Source organism: Phyllostomus hastatus, unplaced genomic scaffold (assembly GCF_019186645.2).
Source record: "Phyllostomus hastatus isolate PE091 unplaced genomic scaffold, TTU_PhHast_1.1 phas_contig_17, whole genome shotgun sequence".
Taxonomy (NCBI): domain Eukaryota; kingdom Metazoa; phylum Chordata; class Mammalia; order Chiroptera; family Phyllostomidae; genus Phyllostomus; species Phyllostomus hastatus.
In genome coordinates this window covers 188,961-212,482 of record NW_025333664.1, presented here as the reverse complement: position 1 = coordinate 212,482, position 23,522 = coordinate 188,961, and the positions used below count along the sequence as shown (strand labels likewise).

At 69.6% G+C, this 23,522-nt stretch overlaps 1 protein-coding gene across 1 annotated transcript; it reads left to right on the top strand.

Annotated features, from left to right (window-relative positions):
* The first annotated feature begins 80 nt into the window (after positions 1-80).
* Positions 81-23,266, top strand: PRPF6 (pre-mRNA processing factor 6). Its single transcript, XM_045832857.1, has 22 exons — positions 81-461; positions 557-710; positions 2,098-2,266; positions 3,204-3,322; positions 5,000-5,078; positions 5,484-5,660; positions 5,833-5,988; positions 8,694-8,788; positions 9,100-9,256; positions 9,959-10,121; positions 12,276-12,394; positions 13,149-13,367; positions 14,263-14,385; positions 16,367-16,488; positions 17,720-17,858; positions 18,845-18,964; positions 19,277-19,453; positions 19,725-19,858; positions 20,180-20,271; positions 20,881-20,995; positions 22,464-22,590; positions 23,095-23,266. Exons 2-22 carry the CDS (start codon positions 640-642, stop codon positions 23,245-23,247), a joined length of 2,826 nt encoding a protein of 941 aa, XP_045688813.1. The 5' UTR covers positions 81-461; positions 557-639; the 3' UTR covers positions 23,248-23,266.
* Positions 23,267-23,522: the final 256 nt, after the last annotated feature.

The window sequence follows — 23,522 nt, the reverse complement described above, 5'->3', positions numbered from 1 at the left end:
TCACTGCAGTGTTCAGGGCACGACGGGTGGGTGGGGCCTGTGTGCGCGCCTGAGCGCTGAGAGGCAGGGCAGCAGTCCTCACACGGGAGACCCGCAGGCGGGGCGCCCACAGTCACGACACCCCCGGACAAGGTCTACACAGTGGGGGGGGCGCTGCAGCCCCACTCGGGCGATAGGGCCCGACCGGGCCGGGGCGACTAGTTAGGGCAGGGCGGCCAGCGGGGCTGGGAGAAGCAGGTGTCCCTGAAAAGCATCGACGACACGCAAACAGCGGGGACGCCCCGGCTCGGTTTCGAGGTCCCGCAGGGATCGCCCAGGATGCAGTCGCCCGGGACCCCTCCAGCAGCTCGCCCGACCTCCGCGCCACAAGTAGGCGCTGTGACTCTTGCGCTCGCCGTGTCTCCGCCCCTTAGCCGCGGCCGGAAGTCGCGTTTCCGGAACTTCTGCCCTGAGACCCCGAGGTAGGCGGGGCTTCGTGAGGACTGCGGTCTCTGCTTCCGGGGCGCGGGTGACGCCGGGGCGCGGGTGACGCGGGACCAGCGACTTCTTCCTGCAGCGGAGCTCCGGACTCCTGTGGTCCTCCGCCCCCGGCCGTGGCCTCCGTCTCTTCCCTTCCCAGCGCTCGTCGCCGCCGGCGCCATGAACAAGAAGAAGAAGCCGTTCCTGGGCATGCCCGCGCCGCTCGGCTACGTGCCGGGGCTGGGCCGAGGGTGAGTGCTGCGGCGGGCGCGGGAGGGGCGGGGCGGGCGGAGCGGGCCCCCACGAGTCCCGGCCCCCACGAGTCCGGGCCCGGCGGCGCGCGCCTGGGGAAGGGGCAGGGCGCCTGCCCGGACGACACCATTCTGACTACTCGACGCGAGTGTGACAGACGAGGGCCTGCGGCCATGGCGTCTGCAAGGATGCGAGGCCGTTTAGATCGGTGTTTGCAGGAAGGGTTGTCCTTCGTGGTTCGTTTCCACCCGGTGCAGGTTCCACCTCCCGCCTGGGCGCGGGGGCGAGGCCTCCCGGCGCGGTGGCCGGAGCCGGTGGTTTGGTGTCTGCTGCGCGGGAGCGTCGTCGCCGCCCGGGCCAGGAGGGCCCCGCCCCCTCCCGCCACGGGCACGATCGGTCCTTTTCCTTTGTCCTGTGATTCTGCTCTGTGGATCTCGTAGGGCCTCACTCCTTTCCCGTGCTGTCGGTGGTCTTACCCTGCTTGTTCAAACCGCCGACTCCGGGGGTCGGGCGCCCTCCCAGCCCCTCAGACCACTGTGACGAACTGTTGAGTAAACGAGCAGTCCTTACCATCCCGTGTGTCTGGTTACTCACGAGATAAGGAAAACTACAGGGTTTCTGTCTTTGCGGGGCACGCGGGTCTCGCATTCGACACCGTCTGCAGAGGACCTGCAGTGGGCTAGGAGGCGGGGAGTGCAGGAGCAGCTTCACAGCGGGGAGCAGATTTAGCACCGTGGGACCCCGTGGGCGGGTGGGGTGCTCTGTGGGGTGCTAGCATTCGAGCCGTGTTCAGGGGTGCAGGAATGGGCAGGTTAGGGAGTAGCAAGGAGCCTGTGAGCAGGACACATGGTGCTGACAGAAGTGGAGATCCTGGAGCCCTGGGAGAGGCAGTGCCTCGGATCTGGGGGCCGGGGCGGCTCTGCTGGCCAGCAGCGGGAGCCATGGTCTGGGCAGGAGGGGTCAGGAGGCTGGCAAGAGATGGGATGGGGAGGGAGGGCGAGGGAGGCCAAGCCGATGCCACCGTGTCTGCTTGGGTCGCCGTCAGCTGGGCGGGCCCCGAAGAGGAGCTCGGATGGGGTCAGGCTGGGTGTGAGGGCCTGGTTGGATGCGAGGTGGTTGGGCGTGGGGGCTGGGACTTGGAAGGAGGGTGGTCTGATGCCCTGGGGAGTGTGGCAGCAAAGGCAAGCCTAAGCAACCCCTCAGGGAGGGTCAGAGGCGTCCCCCTGGAGAGAAGAGGCTGGAAGTGCCGGGGAGCAGGGCCACACAGGGTTCGCTGCCACAGCATCTGCGGGGACGTTGGGGAAAGGTGTCGCTAAGTGACGGGTGTGGGCGAAAGAACGCAGGTCTGGGTTACCCAGTTAACCGGCGTCTCGGGGTCTCCTGCAGCGCCACCGGCTTCACCACACGGTCGGACATTGGGCCAGCCCGGGATGCCAATGACCCTGTGGATGACCGCCACGCGCCCCCGGGCAAGAGGACCGTCGGGGACCAGATGAAGAAGAGCCAGGCTGCAGACGATGACGACGAGGACCTGAACGACACCAACTATGACGAGGTGACCTGGGGGCCTGGCCCGCCTGCGGGGGCTGGGCAGCGTGGGAGGCTGGCCCAGCTCCCCTTGCAGCTGCCCCTGGCGGCCCCGCAGCCGAGTGAGAGGGGAGCGGGGCAGGTGTGAGGAAGCGTGCGCCTGGCCGTCTCCTCAAACAGGTGTCTGGGCGGCTGCCACACCCCTGCTCTGGGTTCGTGTCAGCCCCTGGGGAAAATGTTTCAAGGTACAAGAGCAAGCTTAATTTGAAAGTTACAGGGGGGCATTTGCGGTCTTGCTCCTTGGCACGTGTCTTCAGTTTGACTCGAATAAACTCACAAAAATAAAAGGAGGGGCAGAGGACGTGGGAGGGAGCCAGTCGGGCTGTGCAGGCTCAGGACAGCGGGCGCAGAGACAGAGGGAGGGCCCTCAGAGCCCAGGAGAGCCCAGAAAGTGCGGGTGGGCGTGCGGGGGGTGGGCAGAGTGGGAAGTGGGGTTGGCGATGACACCCACTCTGCTTCACGCTGGTGCCGCCCTGCCCGTCAGGCGCTGCGGCCGCTGGAGCGATGTCGGGCGTTGCTCCTCGGAGGAGCCGAGTTTAAAGATTCTGTTCTGAAGCGACCGTGTTTGCAGGGAACTTGCAAGGGCGTACGGAGAGTGCCTGCACTGCCGTCACGGGCCTCTCCCCGTCCTGCGGGACCTTAGCGCAGTCCCCACCGGGAAGGGCGGGCTGGTGCGCTGTTAGTGAGCCTGCGGCTGCGGCTGGATCCTGCCAGCTTCCCACCTGCGTCCTCGGGCTGGCCCCGGCCCTGCCCCTCATGGCCTCTGGCTCTGCCCTCCGCCCCTGGAGGGCTCCTCCGTCCCCCGCCCTCGACAGCAGCTGCGCCCCCCCCACCCAGGTGGGTCCGTCTCCTGCAGCCGTGCTGCCGGCGGGCAGGAGCTGAGCCCGCCCTGTGCCCGTCCTCAGTTCAACGGCTACGCGGGCAGCCTCTTCTCGAGCGGGCCCTACGAGAAGGACGACGAGGAGGCGGACGCCATCTACGCGGCTCTGGACAAGAGGATGGACGAGCGGAGGAAGGAGCGCAGGTAGGCGCAGCCCCTGCCCGCCCCGCCCCGCGGTCCGTGCCCGACCCCCAGGAGCGGCTCCGGCTCCGGCTCCGGCTGTGCCTGGACGTGCTCCGCGCCGCCTTGGGGGGTGGGTCTGGGCTGGGTGGGCGTTGGGCGGGGCCGCAGGGGGGCCGTCCTGCCTCCGTGCCGGGGTTCCCGCCTCTGGGATGGCCGTGGCGGTGCCGGCCGCTGAGTTCTGGGGGTTTGGACGTCGTCTCTGTGAGTTTTTGACGCCTCTCACGTGAGAGAACGTGTCCCCACGGAGCACTGGAGCAGCGGGGCTGAGTGGTGCAGGGTCGCAGGCCCAGGTGGCGGCAGCTGACAGCTCAGCTCGCGCGGCCCCCCCGTGACACGCACTGTGACGTCCTGTGGTGACTCTGGCGTGCGCAGTGTGTTCGAGAGGGCGACGGGTGGGGGGGGCGGCGGGTGCAGCGTGGTGTGCTGTTGGCGTGCCGCAGAGCCGCGCGCTCAGACCTGCAGGGTCTCACCAGCCGGCGGCGCCCCGGCCGACTCGGTGAAAAGAGAAATAGAAATAGAGGAGGAGGATCCGATTCCAGCTTCCTGGGAGTCACGCGTTTGGAGGCTCAGCGGGGTGGTCGCATCCAGTGGCTGGAGGGAGGAGCGCAGGGTTGCAAGCTCGGTTATGACAGCCCCGGGCCAGCAGGGGGAGCAGTGCGGCCAACACGCCGTGTGGGGGTGCAGCTCGCCCGCCAGCCACTTCCCGCACCTGCTCGGGGTCTCCCCCGTCCCTCGGGGCCGGGGCACCCTCCACACCAGGCCGTCTTCTCCCACGCGGGCCACCCAGCAGCGTGAACCCCCGTTCTGTCACCTGACAGCCGGGCCACGCCCAGCTCCCCTGCTGCTCCCGGGTGCAGCTGGGCCGCTGCTGCCCCCACCCGCCCGGCTCCTGCGTCTCCGCAGGCTCTTGGAGCCTGCGCGTCCGGTGCGGCGGGGCCTGCCCTCCCGCTGTCCTGCTCCCTGCTCCCTGCTCCCGGGGGTGGGCACCGGAGGGGCCGGGCCTATGCCCAGGGCACCGGCAGGCGCCTCTCTCGGTCACGTGGTCCCAGGTCCTTCAGGGTCCCGCCCCACCGAGGGAAGCGCGACCTTCCGCGTCAGCGAGTGTCAGCTGCTCGCTCGCTCGCTCGCCCGCGGCGACGACGGTCGTGTGTCCCGGTGCCCGTGCCTCGGTGCTCACACGCGACCTCGGGGTCGGCCAGCGTCTGGACCGGGTCCCCAGTCCCCGGGGCGGCAGTAGCCTGGGGACTGTCCGCCCTGGGGCCCAGTTGCTCGGTGACGGTGGGGCCCCCGTCCTGGTCCCCGGGGCTGAGGCGCTGGCGCGGGCCTGCTGCGCACATGGGTGGGGGGAGGGGGGGGCGGCTTGTGGAGGTGGAAGCAGCAGCCGAGCTCGGGTTAAAGCGCAAGAGTCTGAGCCAGAGTCGGGCGGCCGGGGGTCGCCGTGGTGTGTCTCTGCGCTCCCCGCTGGCCGGCGGCTGGGTCCGGCAGGTCGCGTGCTGCCTCAGGGCGGATGCGGCCCGGCTGCTGCACGGGGCGGGGTGGGGGGCTCCCTCCCTGGGGGTTCAGTGGGGACGCGATGCAGCGGCGGTGTCTCGGGGGGTGGACGTCCAGACTCTCTGACGCCCCCGTTTCACTTCCCAGGGAGCAGAGGGAGAAAGAAGAGATTGAGAAGTACCGCATGGAGCGCCCCAAAATCCAACAACAGTTCTCAGACCTCAAGGTAGGAGACACCTGCCCCCCCATCTGCTGCAGGGAGCTGGCCCCTCGGTCGGGGGTGGGGGGCTGCGCGGCCTTGCCGGTGCTGCTCTTCCTTTGGCGCAGGCGGCGGAGGGTGAGCCCGGCCTCGGTCTTCCGCTGCGGTCCGCGGGCACCTCTGCATGGTGCGTGGGCAGCCTGTCCTCCAGCCGGGAAAGGGGACGAATGAGGGTGTTTTCCCCGGGACTCCCACTGTGTTTACGTCGAGTTTTCTAAGCCACATCCGCTGGGCCCCGGCAGAGCGGCTCACGTTTGCGTGAAGCAGACAGCCACCCCTGCATCGCAGTCCTGTCTGAGCGCGGGACCCCCCCCAGGCCGGGGAACACTGTGGGACTCTGCGGGGGGCTGACGTGGGGGCGGGTGTTCCCAGAGGAAGCTGGCGGAGGTCACCGAGGAGGAGTGGCTGAGCATCCCCGAGGTGGGCGACGCCAGGAACAAGCGCCAGCGGAACCCGCGCTACGAGAAGCTGACCCCTGTCCCCGACAGTTTCTTTGCCAAACACCTGCAGACGGGGGAGAGCCACACCTCGGTGGACCCCCGACAAACTGTGAGTCCGGAGCGGCGGGGGTGGGCCTCGGCAGTCCCGCTGTGGGTGGGGGGGGGTGCGGCGGGAGCGCGGGGGCCGGACGTGCTGCCGCTGAGCCTGCCCATGCAGCTGTGTGCGTCCAGGGGCCCGGAGAGGGCGCTCTTCCAGCACTGCGCCCCTTTTCTCTCTCTAGCAATTCGGGGGCCTCAACACGCCCTATCCTGGGGGGCTGAACACACCATACCCCGGTGGGATGACACCAGGGCTGATGACGCCTGGCACGGGTGAGCTGGACATGAGGAAGATCGGCCAAGCGCGGAACACGCTGATGGACATGCGCCTGAGCCAGGTGAGGGCTTGTGTCGTGTGCCGGCCCCACAGGCGACGCGCACGGTTTTCGTTCTCTGGTCACGACGCTCACGCACCTTGGTGAAAAGTTCACGCTTCGAAGCGCTCTGTCCCCGGGTGAGCCCACCTATGGTGCTTTGCGGTCTCGCCCAGCATCCCGAGGGCCGGGTTCTGCACTCAGGCGGGTCAGTGTGGCAGCCAGGGCCCCCCGGCGCGGGGACTGTCGGTGGGGCTGCACGTCCACCCCCGTCCCCAATGGTTCAGCGCACGTCCCCTCTCCCGGCACCCGCGGCGGGCACAGTGGCCCTCCAGGGGCACGCTGTGCGTCCTGTGGTCCCGAAGGAGGACGCAGGGGAGGTGGAGACCCTTCCCAACGAGGGTGTGCACACTGGAAACCAGGCAGGAGGCCCCGGCTGCTGTGGCTCGGTGGGCTGAGTGCCGGCCTGCAAACCGAAGGGTCGCTGGTTCGATTGCCAGTCAGGACACATGCCTGGGGTGTGGGCCGGGTCCCCAGTGGGGGCCGTGCGAGAGGCAGCCACGCTCTTAGGAAGGTGCTTTCGGATTCGATTCCACGTGCGTGTAGAGCCTTCGCACAACAGACGGCACCGTGAAGGCAAAGGAACCAGCAGTCTGGGGGGGGGGCCGTGCCCACGGGAACCAGGGACGAGTGGTCCCCGTCCGTCGGTGCTGGGGGGCGGCGCCCGGCAGCCCCCGGCACGCAGTCCAGTCCGAGGGACGGTCTCTCGCGTGCTCAGTGGAGAGAGGAGCGCAGGGGCTCTTCGCCCTTCCCGCCCGTCCCGCGTCCCGCAGGGGAGCGCTCTGCGGTCCGTCTCTCGCTGTGCTTGCACTTTCTGAGGTGAGCGACGGTCTCACCCAGAGGGGCCTTTCCCACACTGAAAGGCCGCGTGGGTTCCCGTGGTGCTGGGTGTGCGTCTGCCTCGCGCGGGGCGGGGCGGAGAGCAGCCGCGTCTGCGAGTGTCCGGGTGCATCTTGGGTGAACTTGGGTGGAGGAGCTCTCCGCCGGTTTCTGCCCTTTTTTTTGCGATTACAAGCTGCGTTTGAGGCTCTCCTTAAGCTTTTGTCTGCACGTTTAAGTGAAGATTTTCACGTAGTTTTGAAGAGGAGGAGTTGGATCGGCACATTCGTGTAACAATTCACGTGATAAGGGCTTGGTGATGATGAACTCCTTGAACTTGACCTTATCTGGGAAGCACTTTATTTTCCCTTCCATTCTAAATGATAGCTTTGCTGGATAGAGCAATCTGGGATGTAGGTCCTTGTCTTTCGTGACTTGGAAGACTTCTTTCCAGCCCCTTCTTGCCTGCAAGGTCTCTTTTGAGAAATCAGCTGACAGTCTGATGGGAACTCCTTTGTAGGTGACTGTCTCCTTTTCTCTTGCTGCTTTTAGGGTTGTCTCCCTAATTTTAATCTTGGCTAATGTCATTATGATGTACCTCAGTGTGTTCCTCCTTGGGTTCGACTTCTTTGGGACTCTCTGAGCTTCCTGGACTTCCTGGAAGTCTATTTCCTTTGCCAGATTGGGGAAGTTCTCCTCCATTATTTGTTCAAATAACTTTTCCACTTGTTGTGTTTCCTCTTCCCCTTCTGGCACCCCTATAATTCGAATGTTGGGACGTTTAAAGTTGTCCTGGAGGTTCCTAAGCCTCTCCTCGTTTTTTGGAATTCTTGTTTCTCCATTCTGTTCTGTTTGGTCGGTTGTTCCTTCTCGTCCACTGAATTGATTTGAGTCCCAGTTTCCTTCCCATCACTTTTGGTTCCCTGTGCATTTTCCTTCATTTCTCTTAGCATAGCCTTCATTTTTTCATCTAATTTGCAACCAAATTCAACCAATTCTGTGAGCATCCTGATCACCAGTGCTTTGAACTGAGAGTCTGATGGTTGGCTATCTCTTGGTCTCTTAAAAGTATTGGCTCTGGGGCTTTGATTTGTTCTGCTTGAGCCACTTTTGGGGGGGTGCTGGTCGCGCCTGTTACGTAGTGGGGGGCAGAGCCTTAGGTGTTCTCCAGGGCGGGGCAACCCAGTCGCTGGGTCGTGACGCTGTGTGTGCGGTGGGGTCGGAGAGGGAACAAGGGCGCTTGCTCCTCTCTCCGTGGGACTTCAGTCCCTCCTGCTGCTGCTTCCCCCGAGCCAACTGGGCCCGTCTGGTGCTGACACCCGGGCGGGCGGGCTTGTGCAGGTTCTGGGACCCCGTGGGTCTCTCCAGCGCACTCGCCTGTGAGGCCGGAGTCTCTCCTGGCACCTCAGCCCCCACCGGTGTTTTCGGTTGGGGGTCTCCCCGCCCTCACGTCCTCTGCCGGTCTTCCTGCGTTGGCCGGGCCCTCTGTCGGCGTTTCACTTGAGTTTTGTTGTTTTTATGGTGATTTTAAGACTCAGAGCTAGACAGTGGTGGAATAATGAAACGGTACGTGCATATTTTAAAGTAACTAGTTGAAATAATAGTTTTCAGTTTCTGTTTCTTGGGTCCCACTCACTTTCAGACCTTTCTCACGCCCAGTAGGTTCTTTCCCCCTGGGGCTTCCATGGGCTCAGGGCTTTTGTGTGGACCCTTGTTCGCTGCCGTCACCGACCGTGTGCTGTGCTGGTCTCCTGCCTTAAAGTCCCCACCTCCACTGGCAGGGGGGCCCGGGCGGACCTGGGGCCCCTTCGGCCCCTGCTGACCGCCGCGTGGCCTGGCCTGTCCTGCAGGTGTCCGACTCTGTGAGCGGGCAGACGGTGGTCGACCCCAAGGGCTACCTGACAGACCTGAACTCCATGATCCCCACCCATGGAGGGGACATCAAGTGAGCACCCTCAGGGCTGGGGGGCGGGCGGGCCTCCGGCTGCCTGGGACGTGCTGGGTGGTCTCTGAGGAGCGGGCAGCTGGAACGAGAGTCGGGCGTCCTGGGGGACACTCCGGGCGGCGGTGCGGTTTCCACTAAAAGCGCGTCTGTCGCTGTCCGGTGTGGACGTGCCCGGGCTCGGGCGGCGCTGACCGGCCGTGGTGGCGTCTCCTTGTGTCCGGCTCCCCGGGGGCACGTGTGGGGTTCTGTGCGTGCCTGCCTGGGCGTGGGCGCGGGGTGGCGGCCTGACCCCTGCCCCCCGGCCCTCCCAGCGACATCAAGAAGGCGCGCCTGCTCCTCAAGTCTGTGCGGGAGACGAACCCTCACCACCCGCCCGCCTGGATCGCCTCCGCCCGCCTGGAGGAAGTCACCGGGAAGCTGCAGGTCGCGCGGAACCTCATCATGAAGGGGACAGAGATGTGCCCCAAGGTAAGGCGCGAGGTGGGGCCCCCGGGAGCCTCAGCGCCCTGCAGGGCCCTTGTGGGGGCGGATGGGCTACGGTGGGGCCGTCTGCCCATGCGTGCGGGGCCACAGGCAGAAGGACGGGTGCGGCTGAGGGTGTGAGCCGGGCGAGGGGGCTTCCCCTGCCTGTCCTCCACGCAGCGGGGGCCCGGCCGCTCTCAGGTTGACGGCAGGGCAGCCCCAACTGGGAAGGGCAGGAGTGTCCGCTCTGCCACCCGCCCCACGGGAGTGCCCTGCAGACCGAGGCTGATCTTCCACCGTTCTCGGTGGGGCCGTGACTAGACCCTCCGCGTGCCGTACACCGTGGTGCAGACGGGGTCCCCTACACTCACACCGGGCTCGGGTGTAGGCGGGGGCCTCCGGGCCAGCGTGTGGCCGCCTGCCGCCTGTCTGCTCCGTGTCTGGACCGGCCCCTTCCTCTGCAGGCACTGAGCTCCTCTCGCTGGGAGGGCCTGCCCCGCACTCCGCCAGACGTGCCACAGCCACCATCCCTGCATTGGTGGCCCCAGGGGTCTGTGGTGCAGCTGAGCTCCAGGCCCGGCGACAGCCTCCTGTCAGATTCCAAAGCCGGTGGAGGGGTCTGGGAGCCAGCCCCAGTTTCTGGGCCGTGTGGGCCCCTGCGAGCTTCCCCGGGGCATGCCCGCACCCAGCGTCTCGTCTGCCCCGCAGAGTGAAGACGTCTGGCTGGAAGCAGCCAGGCTGCAGCCCGGGGACACAGCCAAGGCCGTGGTGGCCCAAGCCGTGCGCCACCTCCCGCAGTCCGTCAGGATCTACATCCGAGCTGCGGAGCTGGAGACGGACGTCCGCGCCAAGAAGCGGGTCCTTCGGAAAGGTGCGCTCCTTCCCAGCCCCACCCCCCCGCCCCGGGGAGGCATCAGTGTGCAGCCCTGGGCTGCCTTCCCGTGCCTGGCACCCTGCTCCGGCCTCGGGACAGGGGTTGCGGAGCGGCGGCAGCCTCCAGTCCATCTTCCACCCTGGCACCACCGGGCCGGCCTGCAGCTGCACCGCAACATGCGTGAGCTGGGCCGCGGGGCGTGCGTGGGGGCCAGGCAAGCCGGCACCGCGCAGCCCTGTGGGCGTCGCAGGTCCCTGTCCCCCGCCCGGAGCCGCCTGCTGGCAGGCGCTGGGTGGTTCGGCGTCGCTCCGTGCGGCCGCCCTGGAGCTCTGCGTTAGCCGGGCCTGTCCCCGCCGCGGAGGTGCCTGCGGGGCAGTGGGTGCCCTTGGGCCTCACCGCGGACGGTTCGCGTGCCGGGACCTGAGTCCGTCCAGGAGCCGCCGCCGGGGCGCAGCCCCCTGGGCCTGGTGCAGGGCTCCCGTCCTCACGTGGTCGCTGAGCACCGCCCTTGGGCCGCGTGTCCGGAGCCGGTGCCGGTCGGCCAACCGCAGCGGAGAGTCCGGAGTCAGTGGCACTGGGGGCGGTTTTCAGCCCCACACGGTTCCGGCTCTCCCCGCGTGGGTGTGAGTGTGGGCGTGGGCGTGGGCGTGAGCGTGCGTGCCATCGGGCTGCAGGCACCGGCACCGGCACGTGCTGTTGCCGGGAGGCGCCCGCCTGGCCCACGGCCCTCAGTGTGTGTGCCTGAGTGCTGCGCGCCGTGCCCGCCAGCGCCCCTCTGCCGCGTCTGCCTCCGGGGGCAGCCTCGCCGCCCGTGGGGTGCTCGGAGCCTGGCCCTCCCCGGGGCCAGGAGCAGAAAGCAGGCGCCTGTTTTTGTTTATTGAAACCAACTTCTCGCCTCTTCTCAGCCAGGGAAATAGCTAAGGACAAACATGCTGAACTCTGGGCAATTAGCAGTGTTTGCTTAGGGACGGTCTGCTGCGCCCCCTGCCACGGCGTGATGGATGACCCGCCACCAGAGAGCCTGGGTGCGGGCCCAGTTGGCGTGGAGGGCGGCGGGCGCGGAGGAGGGCCTGCTGGGACGGGGCCGGCCCGGTCCCTGCGGGCTGGGCCTCCTGGAGGCGCGGAAGCTGCGCTCCAGGGGAGAGAGGGTGCAGGCCCCCCCCACTGGCCTGGGCCTGGCCCCGGCCCCGCCCCCTCAGAGAGGCTCCCGAACGGGCTTCTGTTCCCGGTGCCTCCCTGTGCTCCCGGGGAGCACCTGGCCGCCCCCACTGGAAAGGAACTAGTCCTGAGCTCCGAGAACTGCGAGGACGCGTCAGGGGCTGGGACGCCGGGCCCGCCCTCTGTCTTGGGCGCGGGAACCCTGCCGCGGTCACAGCAGACGTCCTTGTCCTCTGCTGGGGGCCCTTCTGCTCCCGCGGCTGGTCTGAGACCTGAGGGGCAGCGTGGCCTTGGGCGCGGGCCTGGCCTCTGAGTTGTAGCGACCCCTCTGTGTCCTGCTCATGACCGCACAGGCGGGGCCGAGCCTGGTGCCCGGGGGGGGCCGCTGGCTGCCGCCTGGTGAGCAGCACCATGCTCCTCCCCATGTGGGTGCACTCACAGGAAGGGAGTTACTTCCCCTGCGCCCCCCCTCCCCCCTCCAGACAGCGGCCCCCGGCCCACGGCATGGGCCCCGCTCCCGCTCACAGGCGCTTCTCCTTCCAGCCGCTCTTCCCGCCTGGGCCCCGGCGTCTGTCTGGTGGTGGCCCTGACGCGGCGTGGCGTGGCCCCGTGTGAGCAGTGCCCGGTCCCCAGGCGCTCGGCGGGCCCCTGGGCGCACGTGCCAGGGCCATTGGTGCCCTCCTCCGCGGTCCCTGCACCCTCGCTCGCTCACACCGGCCCCAGCCCCCCGAGCGGTCTCTGCCTTCCTGCGCCCAGGCCCTTCGTCTGCAGACACTGCTGTCCAGGCGTGAGTGGGGGTGGAGGGGACCTGCCGCCCTTGGCCATCTGCTGTGCCCGAGGCCCGGGTGGACCCCGAGGAAGGGCAGGCCTGCCCTCCTGGGCTATCCCCAGGCGAGACCACCTGACCCTGCTGGCAGCAGCGTCCTCTGGGACGAGGGCGTCTTGCCTCCACTCCCCTTTCCTGGGACCTCGTTTCTCGTGTGCCTTCCCCAGCCCTGGAGCACGTGCCCAACTCCGTTCGCTTGTGGAAGGCGGCTGTGGAGCTGGAGGAGCCGGAAGACGCCAGGATCATGCTCAGCCGAGCCGTGGAGTGCTGCCCCACCAGCGTGGAGGTGAGTGGGGGGTGGGGGGGTCGGGGGCGGGGCCCGGGCTCGGCTGGCACCGAGCTCCCGCAGGCGGCAGGGAGAAGTTGCGGGAGGGAGGCCGGCCGCCTGTCCCAGCCGCCGTGGCCATCTGTGCCGCTGACGGAGGCTCCGGGTTCTGTGCGGAGCCCCCCTCCCCCGCCCTAACACCGCTTGGGATTTGCAGGCGGGACCTGAGGGGGCTTCCTGCCAGCCCAGCGTGGGGCCGGCTCCCTGCCTCAGAGCGGGTCTCCAGGGCTGAGCACTCAGGTCCGGATGTTCTGTGCAGCGGTCTCCAGTCTGGGTTCCGAGACGTCCAGTCTGTCTTCGGTGACCCTCAGGGTGTCGTGGGGTCCTCCCGAGGAAGCTCGCCTCCGTTTGTTTACGCGGACGCGGAGCCCGTGCACACGACGCACTTCTGGTGCCGCGGTGGTGCAGAGCGGCCAGCTGGGGTGCGAGGACCCGGGGGGGGGGCAGGCGCCCGGGTCACCCCCCAGCTTGTGACGCAGCCGCGCATCCCGCTCCCCTCCGAGCCGACCCCAGAACGGGCCTGCGCACGGCACACGTCCCGGCCACCCGGCGTGGGCACGGGCGGCCGAGATGCCGTTGCTTCTGCTCAGTGGAGCGTCGCTCTGTGAGCCAGAAGCAGGCGGAGCGGCTCCCAGAGGTGCAGGGGCTGCCGTCCACTCGGGGGGCCCCAGAGCCTGCCCCGGGGGTCTCAGGTCCCGGCCCTCCCCCCGCGCAGCTCTGGCTCGCCCTGGCACGGCTGGAGACCTACGAGAACGCCCGCAAGGTCCTGAACAAGGCACGCGAGAACATCCCCACGGACCGGCACATCTGGGTCACCGCGGCCAAGCTGGAGGAGGCCAACGGGAACACGCAGATGGTGGAGAAGATCATCGACCGCGCCATCACCTCGCTGCGGGCCAACGGCGTGGAGATCAACCGCGAGCAGTGGATCCAGGTGGGCGTCCGGCCGCCCATCGGGTCCCCCTCCACCCTGGCTTGGCCCTGCGTCCTCCGTCCCCGCCCTTCGGGCCCTTGGAGCCGTGCCTCCTCCGGGCCCCACGTCCCAGCGCAGCCCCCGTGCGTCTCTGCTCTGCCCTCGGTCTCCCTCGCCTTGCGAGCCGCCGCTGGCTCCTCCTCTCGGGCCTGCGTCCAGAGCGGTGCGGGCGCCGCGGTGCCCTCAGCAGACCCCGCCAGGGCCCTCTTCTGGCGCTCACGCGACTCGCCCCAGCTCCGCCCAGTGCGGGCGCCCCTGGAAGGCGGCTCCTTAGAGTAGAATTGCGCCTTCGCATCTTGGGAGAGAGAGGAAATTGCGGTCCGAGAGGCAGTCCCACGTGCCCCCCAGCCAGGGGCAGCACCGTGTCCCCACCTTTGCCCCAGGAGCGCGTGGGCGGGGTGTGGGTGTCTCCGAGGGGGTGGCTGTGAGACGCCTTGGTGAGCGCTTCGAAGCCAAGTGGCCTTGGGTCCCTTCGGAGAACTGCGTGTCCTGTCTGCCGCGTCCGTGTGGTCTGAGCGGGCGGTGGGCACGTCCGCCTCTCCCGCTGCCTTCTCTCCCGCCCGGAGTCAGCCCCCCGCGCTCTCCCGCCGGGCGGGCGGCGGCCCCAGGTTTCCGTCTGGCCCTCTCCGTTTGGGCCCTGGCGCCCCCAGACCTGCCCGCTTGGGCGGAGCGTTTCCCCAGACCCACAGGCGCAAGGGGGTGTGAGTCTGTCTTCTCCAGCCTCTTTGCGAGTTTCTTCAGCGCCAGAGCCTCCCGTGGCCACCGAGGTGGCTGCAGTAGCACGTGCTGTGTGGGGCCCTCGGCCCGGGCCCCTGCCGCTCTGCACTGCACTGTCCGCTCTGTGTCCCTGTTCCAGGACGCCGAGGAGTGTGACAAGGCCGGGAGCGTGGCCACCTGCCAGGCGGTCATGCGGGCGGTGATCGGCATCGGGATCGAGGAGGAGGACCGGAAGCACACCTGGATGGAGGACGCCGACAGCGTGAGTCTGCCTGGCGGGGGCCGGGGCCTCTGTGGTTTTCAGACGCGGCTGCTGTCCCACGGAACGGTTCCCAGCCGTGCTCGCACGGGGGGCTGCCTTCAAGCCCTGGCAAACTGTGGGGGGGGTCTCCGGGCCACGGGGCTCTTCACTGACCCCACCCAGAACCCCGGGGCTCGCTGCAGAGCGCACCCTGGAGACCTGTGCTCACAGAGCTCCCGGCTGCTTGGAGGCTGTTTCCGTAGAACAGGTTTCCGGAAAAGAGGTGGCGGGCGGGGCCGGGGCCGACGGACGCAGTTCAAGTGTTTGGTGTCTCGCGGGGAGCCCTGGTCTGGCTCCGTGCTCCGAGATGAGCTCCGCCCCCGGGAAGGGAGCAGAGCCGGAGCGGGGGTTCTCACGTGCCGCCCGCCCAGACCCACCCACTCCCCCCCCCCGCCCCGCCCCCACACCGCTCCACACGAGCGTGCGCACGGCCCCTCGCCTTTTCCTCTGGGCCGTGCGGGGGGGTCGTCGCCGCCGTGGCCCCGCACGCGTGGACTCCCGGCGCGCCCGCAGAGGGGGACACGCTCGCGCAGCCCCAGCCCGGCCGTCGGAGCGGGAGCCGGCGCACCAGGGGCTGCGCTCTGTCCGGGGGCGTCGGTGCCCCTCGGGGGCGTCGGTGCCCCTCGACGCCGACCTGCTCGGGGGCTCCTGCCAGGTCCGCTCTGCCCTTTGTCTCCTTTCAGTGCCGTGGGGGCTGCGACGGCTCTCCTCAGCACACCGGCCTGCGGGCGGGCGGGCCCCTTAACAGTGTTCTTGGCCCAAGTCGCCTGCTGCTGTGGTTTGTGCCACGTGGAAGGTTTCTGAGTGTCCTGCCTTCTGCATCTGATTAGAGCCCGTTGGTCGGAATCTCAGGAATGCAGAGTGCCCCTCCCTCCCTCGTCCCCGTGAGAGTCCACTTCTTCGTGTCGGGCGGGACTGGGGACCCCGCGGCTGTCACCTGCGTGGGCCGCGTGGCCGTTGTCTAAGCTCTGCGGGCGCCGCGGCCCCAGCACCAGCGCGGTCAGTGCTCGGGACGCAGGGGTCCTCAGCCGCGTCACGTGTCCCCGATCCTGCCGTCTGCCACCCGCTCTGGGCAAGGCTGGCTTTCAAGGGGCCCATGACCCTGGGCTGAAGAGGTGCGGAGGGTGTGCCCTGTGCTGTGGCCCCCGGCAGGCCAGCCTGGGAAAGCTGTCCCTGGAGCCTGCGGGGCCACGGAGCCGGGCAGCCTCTGTGACCGTCCCGTGGGACCTCGGTCAGCAGCCAGGGACACGGCGCAGGCCCGTGTGCACGGGCCTGGTTCTCAGCCGGGGCCTTCCTCCTGTCTCCAGATGCCCCTGGCGAGGACGTGCCCACGGCGGGGCCCTTCCCTGTGGCGGTTGACCCCGGTGAGGCCCTGAAGGGCGGAGGGGCCTGGTCGAATGAGGAGGTCTTAGCTGGGTTGCTGTTCCTGCTCCTACCCCACATTTGCAGACTAGTGGTCCTTGAGTACCAGGAGGCTGGCCGGTGGGCTTCCCAGCGGAGGCAGCCATTGATGCAGGCAGTGGCCTCCGGTGGCGTGGCCCCCCGTGCGAAGCCTGCCACCCAGCTCACCTCAAGACAGGGGCCCTTCTCGGCCCGAGAGGACGCAGGGTGCGCCGGCTCCGTCCGGCGCGAGGCTCCGTGTCCCAGCGTCCTCGCTGCAGGCGGTCCCGCCGGTCCGGGCGGCCCCGCCGAGGGAGGGGCACGCACCTGGGGAGACGGGGGCGTGACCGTGGTCATCCGCGCCGAGCGTGACTTGGGGTGGACACGAGTGCGTGCTGCTCTGGGAGCAGGAGCCCCCACGTGTTCCCGCCCCCCTCGCCTCCGGGGAGCTTCCCTCCTGCACGTGCGTGGCTGCGAGCGAGCGAGCGGAGGGCGTCCTTGGGGAGGGCGCTGGCCCCCGAGCCCCGCCCCACGCCCGTGTGTCTCTCCCCCCCCCCCACAGTGTGTGGCCCACGGCGCCCTGGAGTGCGCGCGGGCCATCTACGCCTACGCGCTGCAGGTGTTCCCCAGCAAGAAGAGCGTGTGGCTGCGGGCCGCGTACTTCGAGAAGAACCACGGCACCAGGTGCGCGGGGGGCGGGGGACGGGGGGGGCCCGGCCTGGGGCTGGGGCAGGTGCTGTCCCCGTGGCGTGGCCCCTCGGGCGGGCGGAGGGGCGGGGGCTCCGGCAGCGAGGTGGCCTCTGGGCCCCGACGCACGTGGTTCTCACCCGGGCGGCTCTGGCCCTCCACTCCCTGGGGTCCTCCACGATTTCCTCTAATTGTGCTGATTAATCCAAACAGCCTTTGGACGGCCTCCTTGGCCGCAAGTGCTGATTAGATTAGGTGTTGCAATTTCTGGCGGCGAGTGGGCTTCCCGGCCACTGGGCTCCCATCTGCCTGCGCCCCCTGCTCGGTCCCCCATGCTGGGCACGGCCGGGCCTCGCGACGCTGCCAGGGCTGCAGCCGGGAGCCCGAGCCCTGTCCTCGTCCCCCACGGCGCCGGCGCCGGCCGCCGCGGTCTGCTCAGGGTGTCTTCGTGCCCCCGTCCCCTCCTCGCTCCTGCCAGCTGCTCTGTATTTGGAGTTGGCTCCCTGGGCTGTGTCGAAACAGCCGTGCTGGCCTGCCCTGCGCCAGCGCCCCTCGGACGTCCTGTTCGGGGAAGAGCCTGGCCTCCCGGCTGCGGCCTAGGAGCAGCAGCCTCCCCCCGCCCCCACCCTGGCGCCTGTCCCGTCTGCCCACGTCTCGGGGTGACTAGGGGTCTCAGTCCCGGTGTCGAGGCTGCCGGGCTGGCCCACACCCGCCTCGCTTCCTCTCACTGCTCCGGCCAGAGGGGCCGCCCGTGCCGGGTGGTGTGGGAGAGCGGTGGTGGGCTTCGCCCTTGGCGCCCGGGCTGGCGGGCCCCTTGCTCGGCCGTGACCTGAGATAACTCTGCCGACAAGGCAGCGTCCCGGGTGCCAGGGGGTAGACCGCGGCGGGAGCGATCTTTATCAGCGGGCCTGCAGTCCCTGATGAAAAGGCCTCCTGTCACCTGGGCCGGGGCGCTGCCCCTCCCTGCAGGGCGCTCGGCTGTAAAAGGGTCTCCCGGGAGGCTCCTCCCTGGGCCCCCGCTCCGCACACAATGTGCTGCTTTGTTGCGCCCTCCGCGCTGGCTGGTGGGGGAGCCTTTGTGGGGAGAGGAGATTTCCCCACGCTCTCCCCGTCGTAAACCTGGTGAATCATTCACAGGGCCGGACTTTGGAGCCGGGACTGTCCTGGCAGCCCCGTGCCGCGGCCGCGGCGCCCTGGGCGCCCTGGTGACGGCGGCCCTGTCTTGCAGGGAGTCCCTGGAGGCGCTGCTGCAGAGGGCCGTGGCTCACTGCCCCAAGGCCGAGGTGCTGTGGCTCATGGGCGCCAAGTCCAAGTGGCTGGCGGGCGACGTGCCTGCTGCGAGGAGCATCCTGGCTCTGGCTTTCCAGGTGGGTGCGGCCAGCGGGGCTGCGCGGGCCTCGGTGTCCTCGTGCCTCGGGGAGCGGCCCGGTCAGGATGCACGGGGCTCGGGCAGCTGGGGCCCGGTGGGCCTGAGAACCAGGACAGGGGTCCCCGCCACTCAGTGTGGCCACAGGCCCAGCACTCCGGAGCCCAGAGCTGAGGGCCGGCGGGGGCCACGCCCCCGCAGGGAGGAGCAGGCCCAGGGACGGCAGCTCCGACGTGGAGCCAGGCCACCCCGTCCTGGAGGGTGGGGTGCCCAGGGCCTGGGCACAGGGCGCTCTGGGGCCCGACGCGGGCCACGTCACACCTGTCTTTGCCACCACGTGTGGCGCGGCCGCGGCGCGGCAGGGTGGGTGCTGGCCAGCAACGTGCAGCCCCTTTCCCGTGAGCGCGGAGGGCGCGCCAAGGCCGGTCTGGGGCCCGGGCTGGCACGGCCGCCCGTCACTCCTGAGTGAACCCGTGGGGGGCTGGCCTGGAGCTGGCCATGCCGTCTGCTCGTTCAACTGAGTCACGGGGCCTCTGCTGCCCGCCCGGCCCTGGTGACCTGGCGCTGTGCACACGGGGTGGTCCGTGTGCCCTCCGGAGGCTCCAAGGGCACCACCCACGTGTGCGCTGCCCTCTGGGCGGTTTATGGGCGAGCCCTGACCCTTGGGAGTCCTCCCCACACTGTCCGCAACACCCTGGGCGCCCTTCTGTGTGGCCCAAGCGGACACACCGGGGTGGCTAGTTCCCCGCCACCAGGCTGGGCGCGGCGGGTCCCGGGGTAGGACACGAGAGCGGCCGCCCAGGCTCGGGGGCCCCAGAGAGACGGCCCTGCGGCTGCGGCCTCGTCCCGTTGAGGCCGCCCGCCTGCAGGGTGGGACCGCCGGGGGCCCCGCTCCTGGGCCGGACCCTGCCGGGTGGACCGGCCGGCTCCGGGGAGGGCTGCTGTCCCCCGTGCCGGCTCCCTGACCCTGCGGTGCCCCCCGCCCAGGCCAACCCCAACAGCGAGGAGATCTGGCTGGCGGCCGTGAAGCTGGAGTCGGAGAACAACGAGTACGAGCGGGCCCGGCGGCTGCTGGCCAAGGCTCGGAGCAGCGCCCCCACCGCCCGGGTGAGCAGCATGGCCGTCCCGCGGGGTCAGGGGGACGGGGGTGTCCCGCGGGGCCGAGGTGTCCCCGGCCCCTTCGTTCAGACTCCCGGTGAAACGGGCTCGTGAGCATGTGCCCCACCCGGTCCCTCAGCTGCCGACCGCCGACGGCCAGTGAAGTGCAGCTGGGCAGGCGGCACAGGAGGGCACCTGCCTGCCGTGCGGCCGTAGACCTGTGCCGCGGAGGTGCCGCCGGGGCCCGGCCGGGAGGAGCGGCCGCGTGGGGGAGGGGGCGAGGGCGGCGGGCCCCCTGACGTGCCCGCCCCCCCCCCCCAGGTGTTCATGAAGTCCGTGAAGCTGGAGTGGGTGCTGGGCAGCATCGAGGCGGCGCAGGAGCTGTGCGAGGAGGCCCTGCGGCACTACGAGGACTTCCCCAAGCTGTGGATGATGAAGGGGCAGATCGAGGAGCAGGCGGGGCTCACGGACAAGGCGCGGGAGGCCTACAGCCAGGGGGTGAGCGCCGGGTGCCGCGGGCACTGCCGGGAGGAGCGGTGCTCTTCCTCTGGGCCCTCCCCACCGTCTCCGCCCCCTGGGCCCCAGCCGCCGTGTGCGCCGCATGGCTGTGCGTGTAGACACCCTGTGCACACGTGTGTGCACAGCCACAGATGTGCCCGGTGCGCGGGCGCAGGCCCCGGCTGGACCGTGCCGGGGGTGGTCTCCACGGACCCAGGCAGCCCCCTCAGACGCCCGCCCTCTCTCGCTCGTCTGCCCCTTCTGGCCACAGCTGAAGAAGTGCCCCCACTCCACGCCCCTGTGGCTCCTGCTCTCGCGACTGGAGGAGAAGATCGGGCAGCTGACACGAGCCCGGGCCATCCTGGAGAAGTCCCGCCTGAAGAACCCCAAGAACCCCGCGCTGTGGTGCGTCCGGCCTGCGCTCTGGGAGGCCGTGTCCGGGGAGCCAGGGGAGCAGCTCTGTGTGTGTGTGCGGGGGGGGAGGGGTGACGACAGGGCAGGACCTGGGGGGACGAAGAGGGGTTTGCGGGGTGCAGAGGGGTGGCTGGGGCGTGCAGCGGGAAGCGAGGGGGACCCCACGGTGCTGTGCCCCAGCAGCCCCTCGTGCCGACTGTCGTGCGGCCGAGCCCGAGGGCCCGCGGCAGGGCGGCTGCAGCCCCCGGCTCTGTGGCCCGGCCGCTTGTCCGCAGACAGGCCCCGACCTCCCTCCCGGGCCCCCGTCCTCAGGCTGGAGTCTGTGCGGCTGGAGCACCGCGCGGGGCTGAAGAACATCGCCAACACGCTGATGGCCAAGGCGCTGCAGGAGTGCCCCAGCTCCGGTGAGGGCGGCCCCGGGTGCCAGGTCGCGGCCTGCTGCTCGGCGGGGGTGTGGGGGGGGCTGCTGCGCGCGGGCGTCCACGGCCCGCCCGCCGCAAGGGGCTCAGAGAGAGGAGGGCGTGAAAACCACCTGTGGGCACCCCGCCGGGAGTCACGCCTCTGAGCGCTCTCGTAAAGGCACGCGGGCTGCGTGGCCTCGCGCCCTGTGTAAAGCTGAGAGCTTCGTGAGAGCTTGCCTTTGCCCTTGGATTCTCGGACCCTCGGACCCTCGGACCCTCGAGGGCGTCAGTCTCGGCAGCCTCGGGAACCCTGGACACGGGGGGCCACCCTCACCGGGCACTCTGCCTCAGCCGCGAGATCGCCGTGTCGGCGGGGAAGCTGGTCATCACTCCCCACCCGGCCGCGCCCGGAGAGCTGCCCCGTTGCTGCCCCTGGGTCTGCGGGGTCCGGGGTCCGGGGTTCCGGGGCAGGCAGCGGGATGGGCAGGCACGTGCGTCCTTGGTGGGTCTCCCCCGGGCAGGACGCCCCCTCCGGCAGCTGCGTGTGGACGGGCGCGTGTCGGGTCGAGGCCGGGGTCTGAGGGGCGGCGCCTCCGTGTGTCTGAACTCCAGGTGTGCTGTGGTCTGAAGCCATCTTCCTGGAGGCCCGGCCCCAGAGGAAGACCAAGAGCGTCGACGCCCTCAAGAAGTGTGAGCACGACCCCCACGTGCTGCTGGCCGTGGCCAAGTGAGTGGGGGCCCTGGGGCCGCTCGCCGAGCTCTGTGATGAGGCCTCGGGGGTGCAGGCTGCCCGGGCCCCTTGTCCCGGCCCCTTCTGACGGGACGGCCCCTCTGCCGGCCCCTGGGCCGCTGCCGCATGTGCGTGCCTGGGTCCCCAGGCCGAGGCAGACGGGCTGACCTCGGCCCACGTGGAAATTGACTTACGGGCCAGGCTCCCTGGGCTGGGAAGGGCAGTGAGCACAGAGACCGCAGTGAGCACGGTTTCCACGGTGTTGGGCGAGAAACCAGGCTCTCCTTGAGCGGGGCCTGGGGGCCACTGGGCCGGTTTTCGGGGGACCTGGGGCGTGGAGACCCATGCTGGAGGCCACCCCTTTTGGATCCCGTGGTTTCGGGGACACGAGGGGGTCAGCCAGCGACCTCACGGCATGAGTGGGTGTTGGCTGCTGGGCCAGGGGCTTCCTGGGGAGGCGTGTGGTGTGGCGGTGGGGCGGGAGCCCAGGCTTTGGGGAGATTTGAGGCTGTGGCCTGCGAGTGCAGGGCCTTGAGAGCTGACGACCCCTCCCTCTGGGGGGGGTGCTCCCGGGCTGCCGCTCTGGGCTCTCCCCTGGGGAGGTGGCCGGTGTGGCCCAGGAGCTCCCTCGGGCGGTGCAGCCTGAGAGCACCCAGGACGTGTGCCCCGACGGTTGTGGCCCCCGTTCCTCGGGTCCTGCCAGCACCTCCTCCCCACGGCTTTAGGGGCGAGGGCTTCCATAGGCCCCTGAGGCCCGCTTGGCCAGTGGGGGCCCCCTCCTCCCGCCCTGTGCTTCCGCCTCCCCTGTGAGCTGATAGAGCGGCCATAAAACCTCGTAAAAGGCTTTGCTAAAGTAAACAAGTCACTCCACGCTGTCCCAGGCTGGGGTCCCCAGCGCCTGCTATCTGGGTTTGTGTTCTGTAAGTCACAGTTTATCTAACACCAGGCAATTAAGAAAGCCGCAGGGCTTAAAAAACAATCAAGCTATCAGCGTGAAGTGAGTCCAGCCCGTAACAGACCTGCTGGCCAGCTGCCGGGAGTGCAGGGTGCTCCCCTCTGCTGGGAGCCTCTGGCGGAGGGGGTCGGGGGCTGGGTCCTCACCGCCCTGCGGAGGCTCCCGGGGGTCCTCGGTCTGCTCGCAGGCGGTCCTCCCGCGCGGCCGGGTGTCGGGCGTCCCTCCGCTGCGGCCCAGGTGCCTGCGGGCCCTGGCGGGGCGGGAGCAGGTGGACGCTCCGTCCCCGCTCCAGTCAGAGCCTCGGTGTGGGTTCCGTCAGGCTGGCCCCCAACCCCGTGGGCCGGGTCCAGGTGGGTGGGAGGGTGTGCGGGTTTTTAAGAGGCGGTCCGGTCAGACCCCAGGGCTCGAGGGGAGAGCAGAGCTGGGGCGCCGCAGCGGGGCCTGGGGCTCGCGCTGCACCTCTGCGTGGGGGCAGCGACTCACTCGGGGCGCCCGCCCGCCGCCCCGCAGGCTGTTCTGGAGCGAGCGGAAGATCACCAAGGCCAGGGAGTGGTTCCACCGCACCGTGAAGATCGACTCGGACCTGGGGGACGCCTGGGCGCTCTTCTACAAGTTCGAGCTGCAGCACGGCACGGAGGTCTGCACCCTGGGGGGGGGCGCGGGGGGCGGGGGCAGCCGACAGTTTCTGCCTCTGCGGCTGGTGTCTGGGGACAGGCCTGTGGTCTCTCAGCCTGAGGTGCAGGTGGGGGGCCGGGTGCAGTGGCCCGTCAGCGACGCCTCGTGAAGTGGCAGGCCCAGGGGCGTGGGGCCCCCGGGCCTGTCCTCCGGCCTCAGCGGGCCTGTCTTCCTGGGCCAGAGCCCAGCTCGATCTCCCAGGAAGCCCGGTCCTTGGCGGAGCTGGGCTCGCAGGCTTGGGTGGCCAGGCTGTCTTGGGGTCCCCACGACACGTGCACCCTGGGCTTCGTGTGAGGTGTGGACTCTGGGGCTCACCTCGGCTGCGCACGGCGTCAGGGCTGCTGTGGGGGTGCTCCCAGGAGGAGGGACCTGTCCCCTGCCAGGGGCCGGGGCGCACAGTGGGGCGGGTGGGAGGAAGGGCCTGGGAGGGGCCCTGTCTCAAGACCCCGCGGGCCCTCCCCCCCAGGAGCAGCGGGAGGAGGTGCGGCGGCGCTGCGAGAACGCCGAGCCGCGGCACGGGGAGCTGTGGTGCGCCGTGTCCAAGGACATCGCCAACTGGCAGAAGAAGATCGGGGAGGTGCTGGTGCTGGTGGCCGCCCACATCAAGAACGCCTTCTGACTGCGCGGCCCTGTGGGTGGGGGGCGGGGGGCCGAGGGCTGGGGGGGCCGGGGGGGGGCCCCTGAGCTGTCCGCCCCGCTCTGCTGTGTGATTAAAGGTTTTCTAGGCGTCCTGCGGGGCTGGTGCCCCCCTGGTTCTCTCTGGCTTCCCGAGACGCGGTGTGCGAGGCGGCCTCACAGAGGGAGCGGGGCTCTGCAGGGGTTTGGGAGGAGGCGGTGGGAAGTGCAGGTGCCCCGGTGACTCATCCGTCCCGTCCCGTCGCCCCCCCCCCCCAG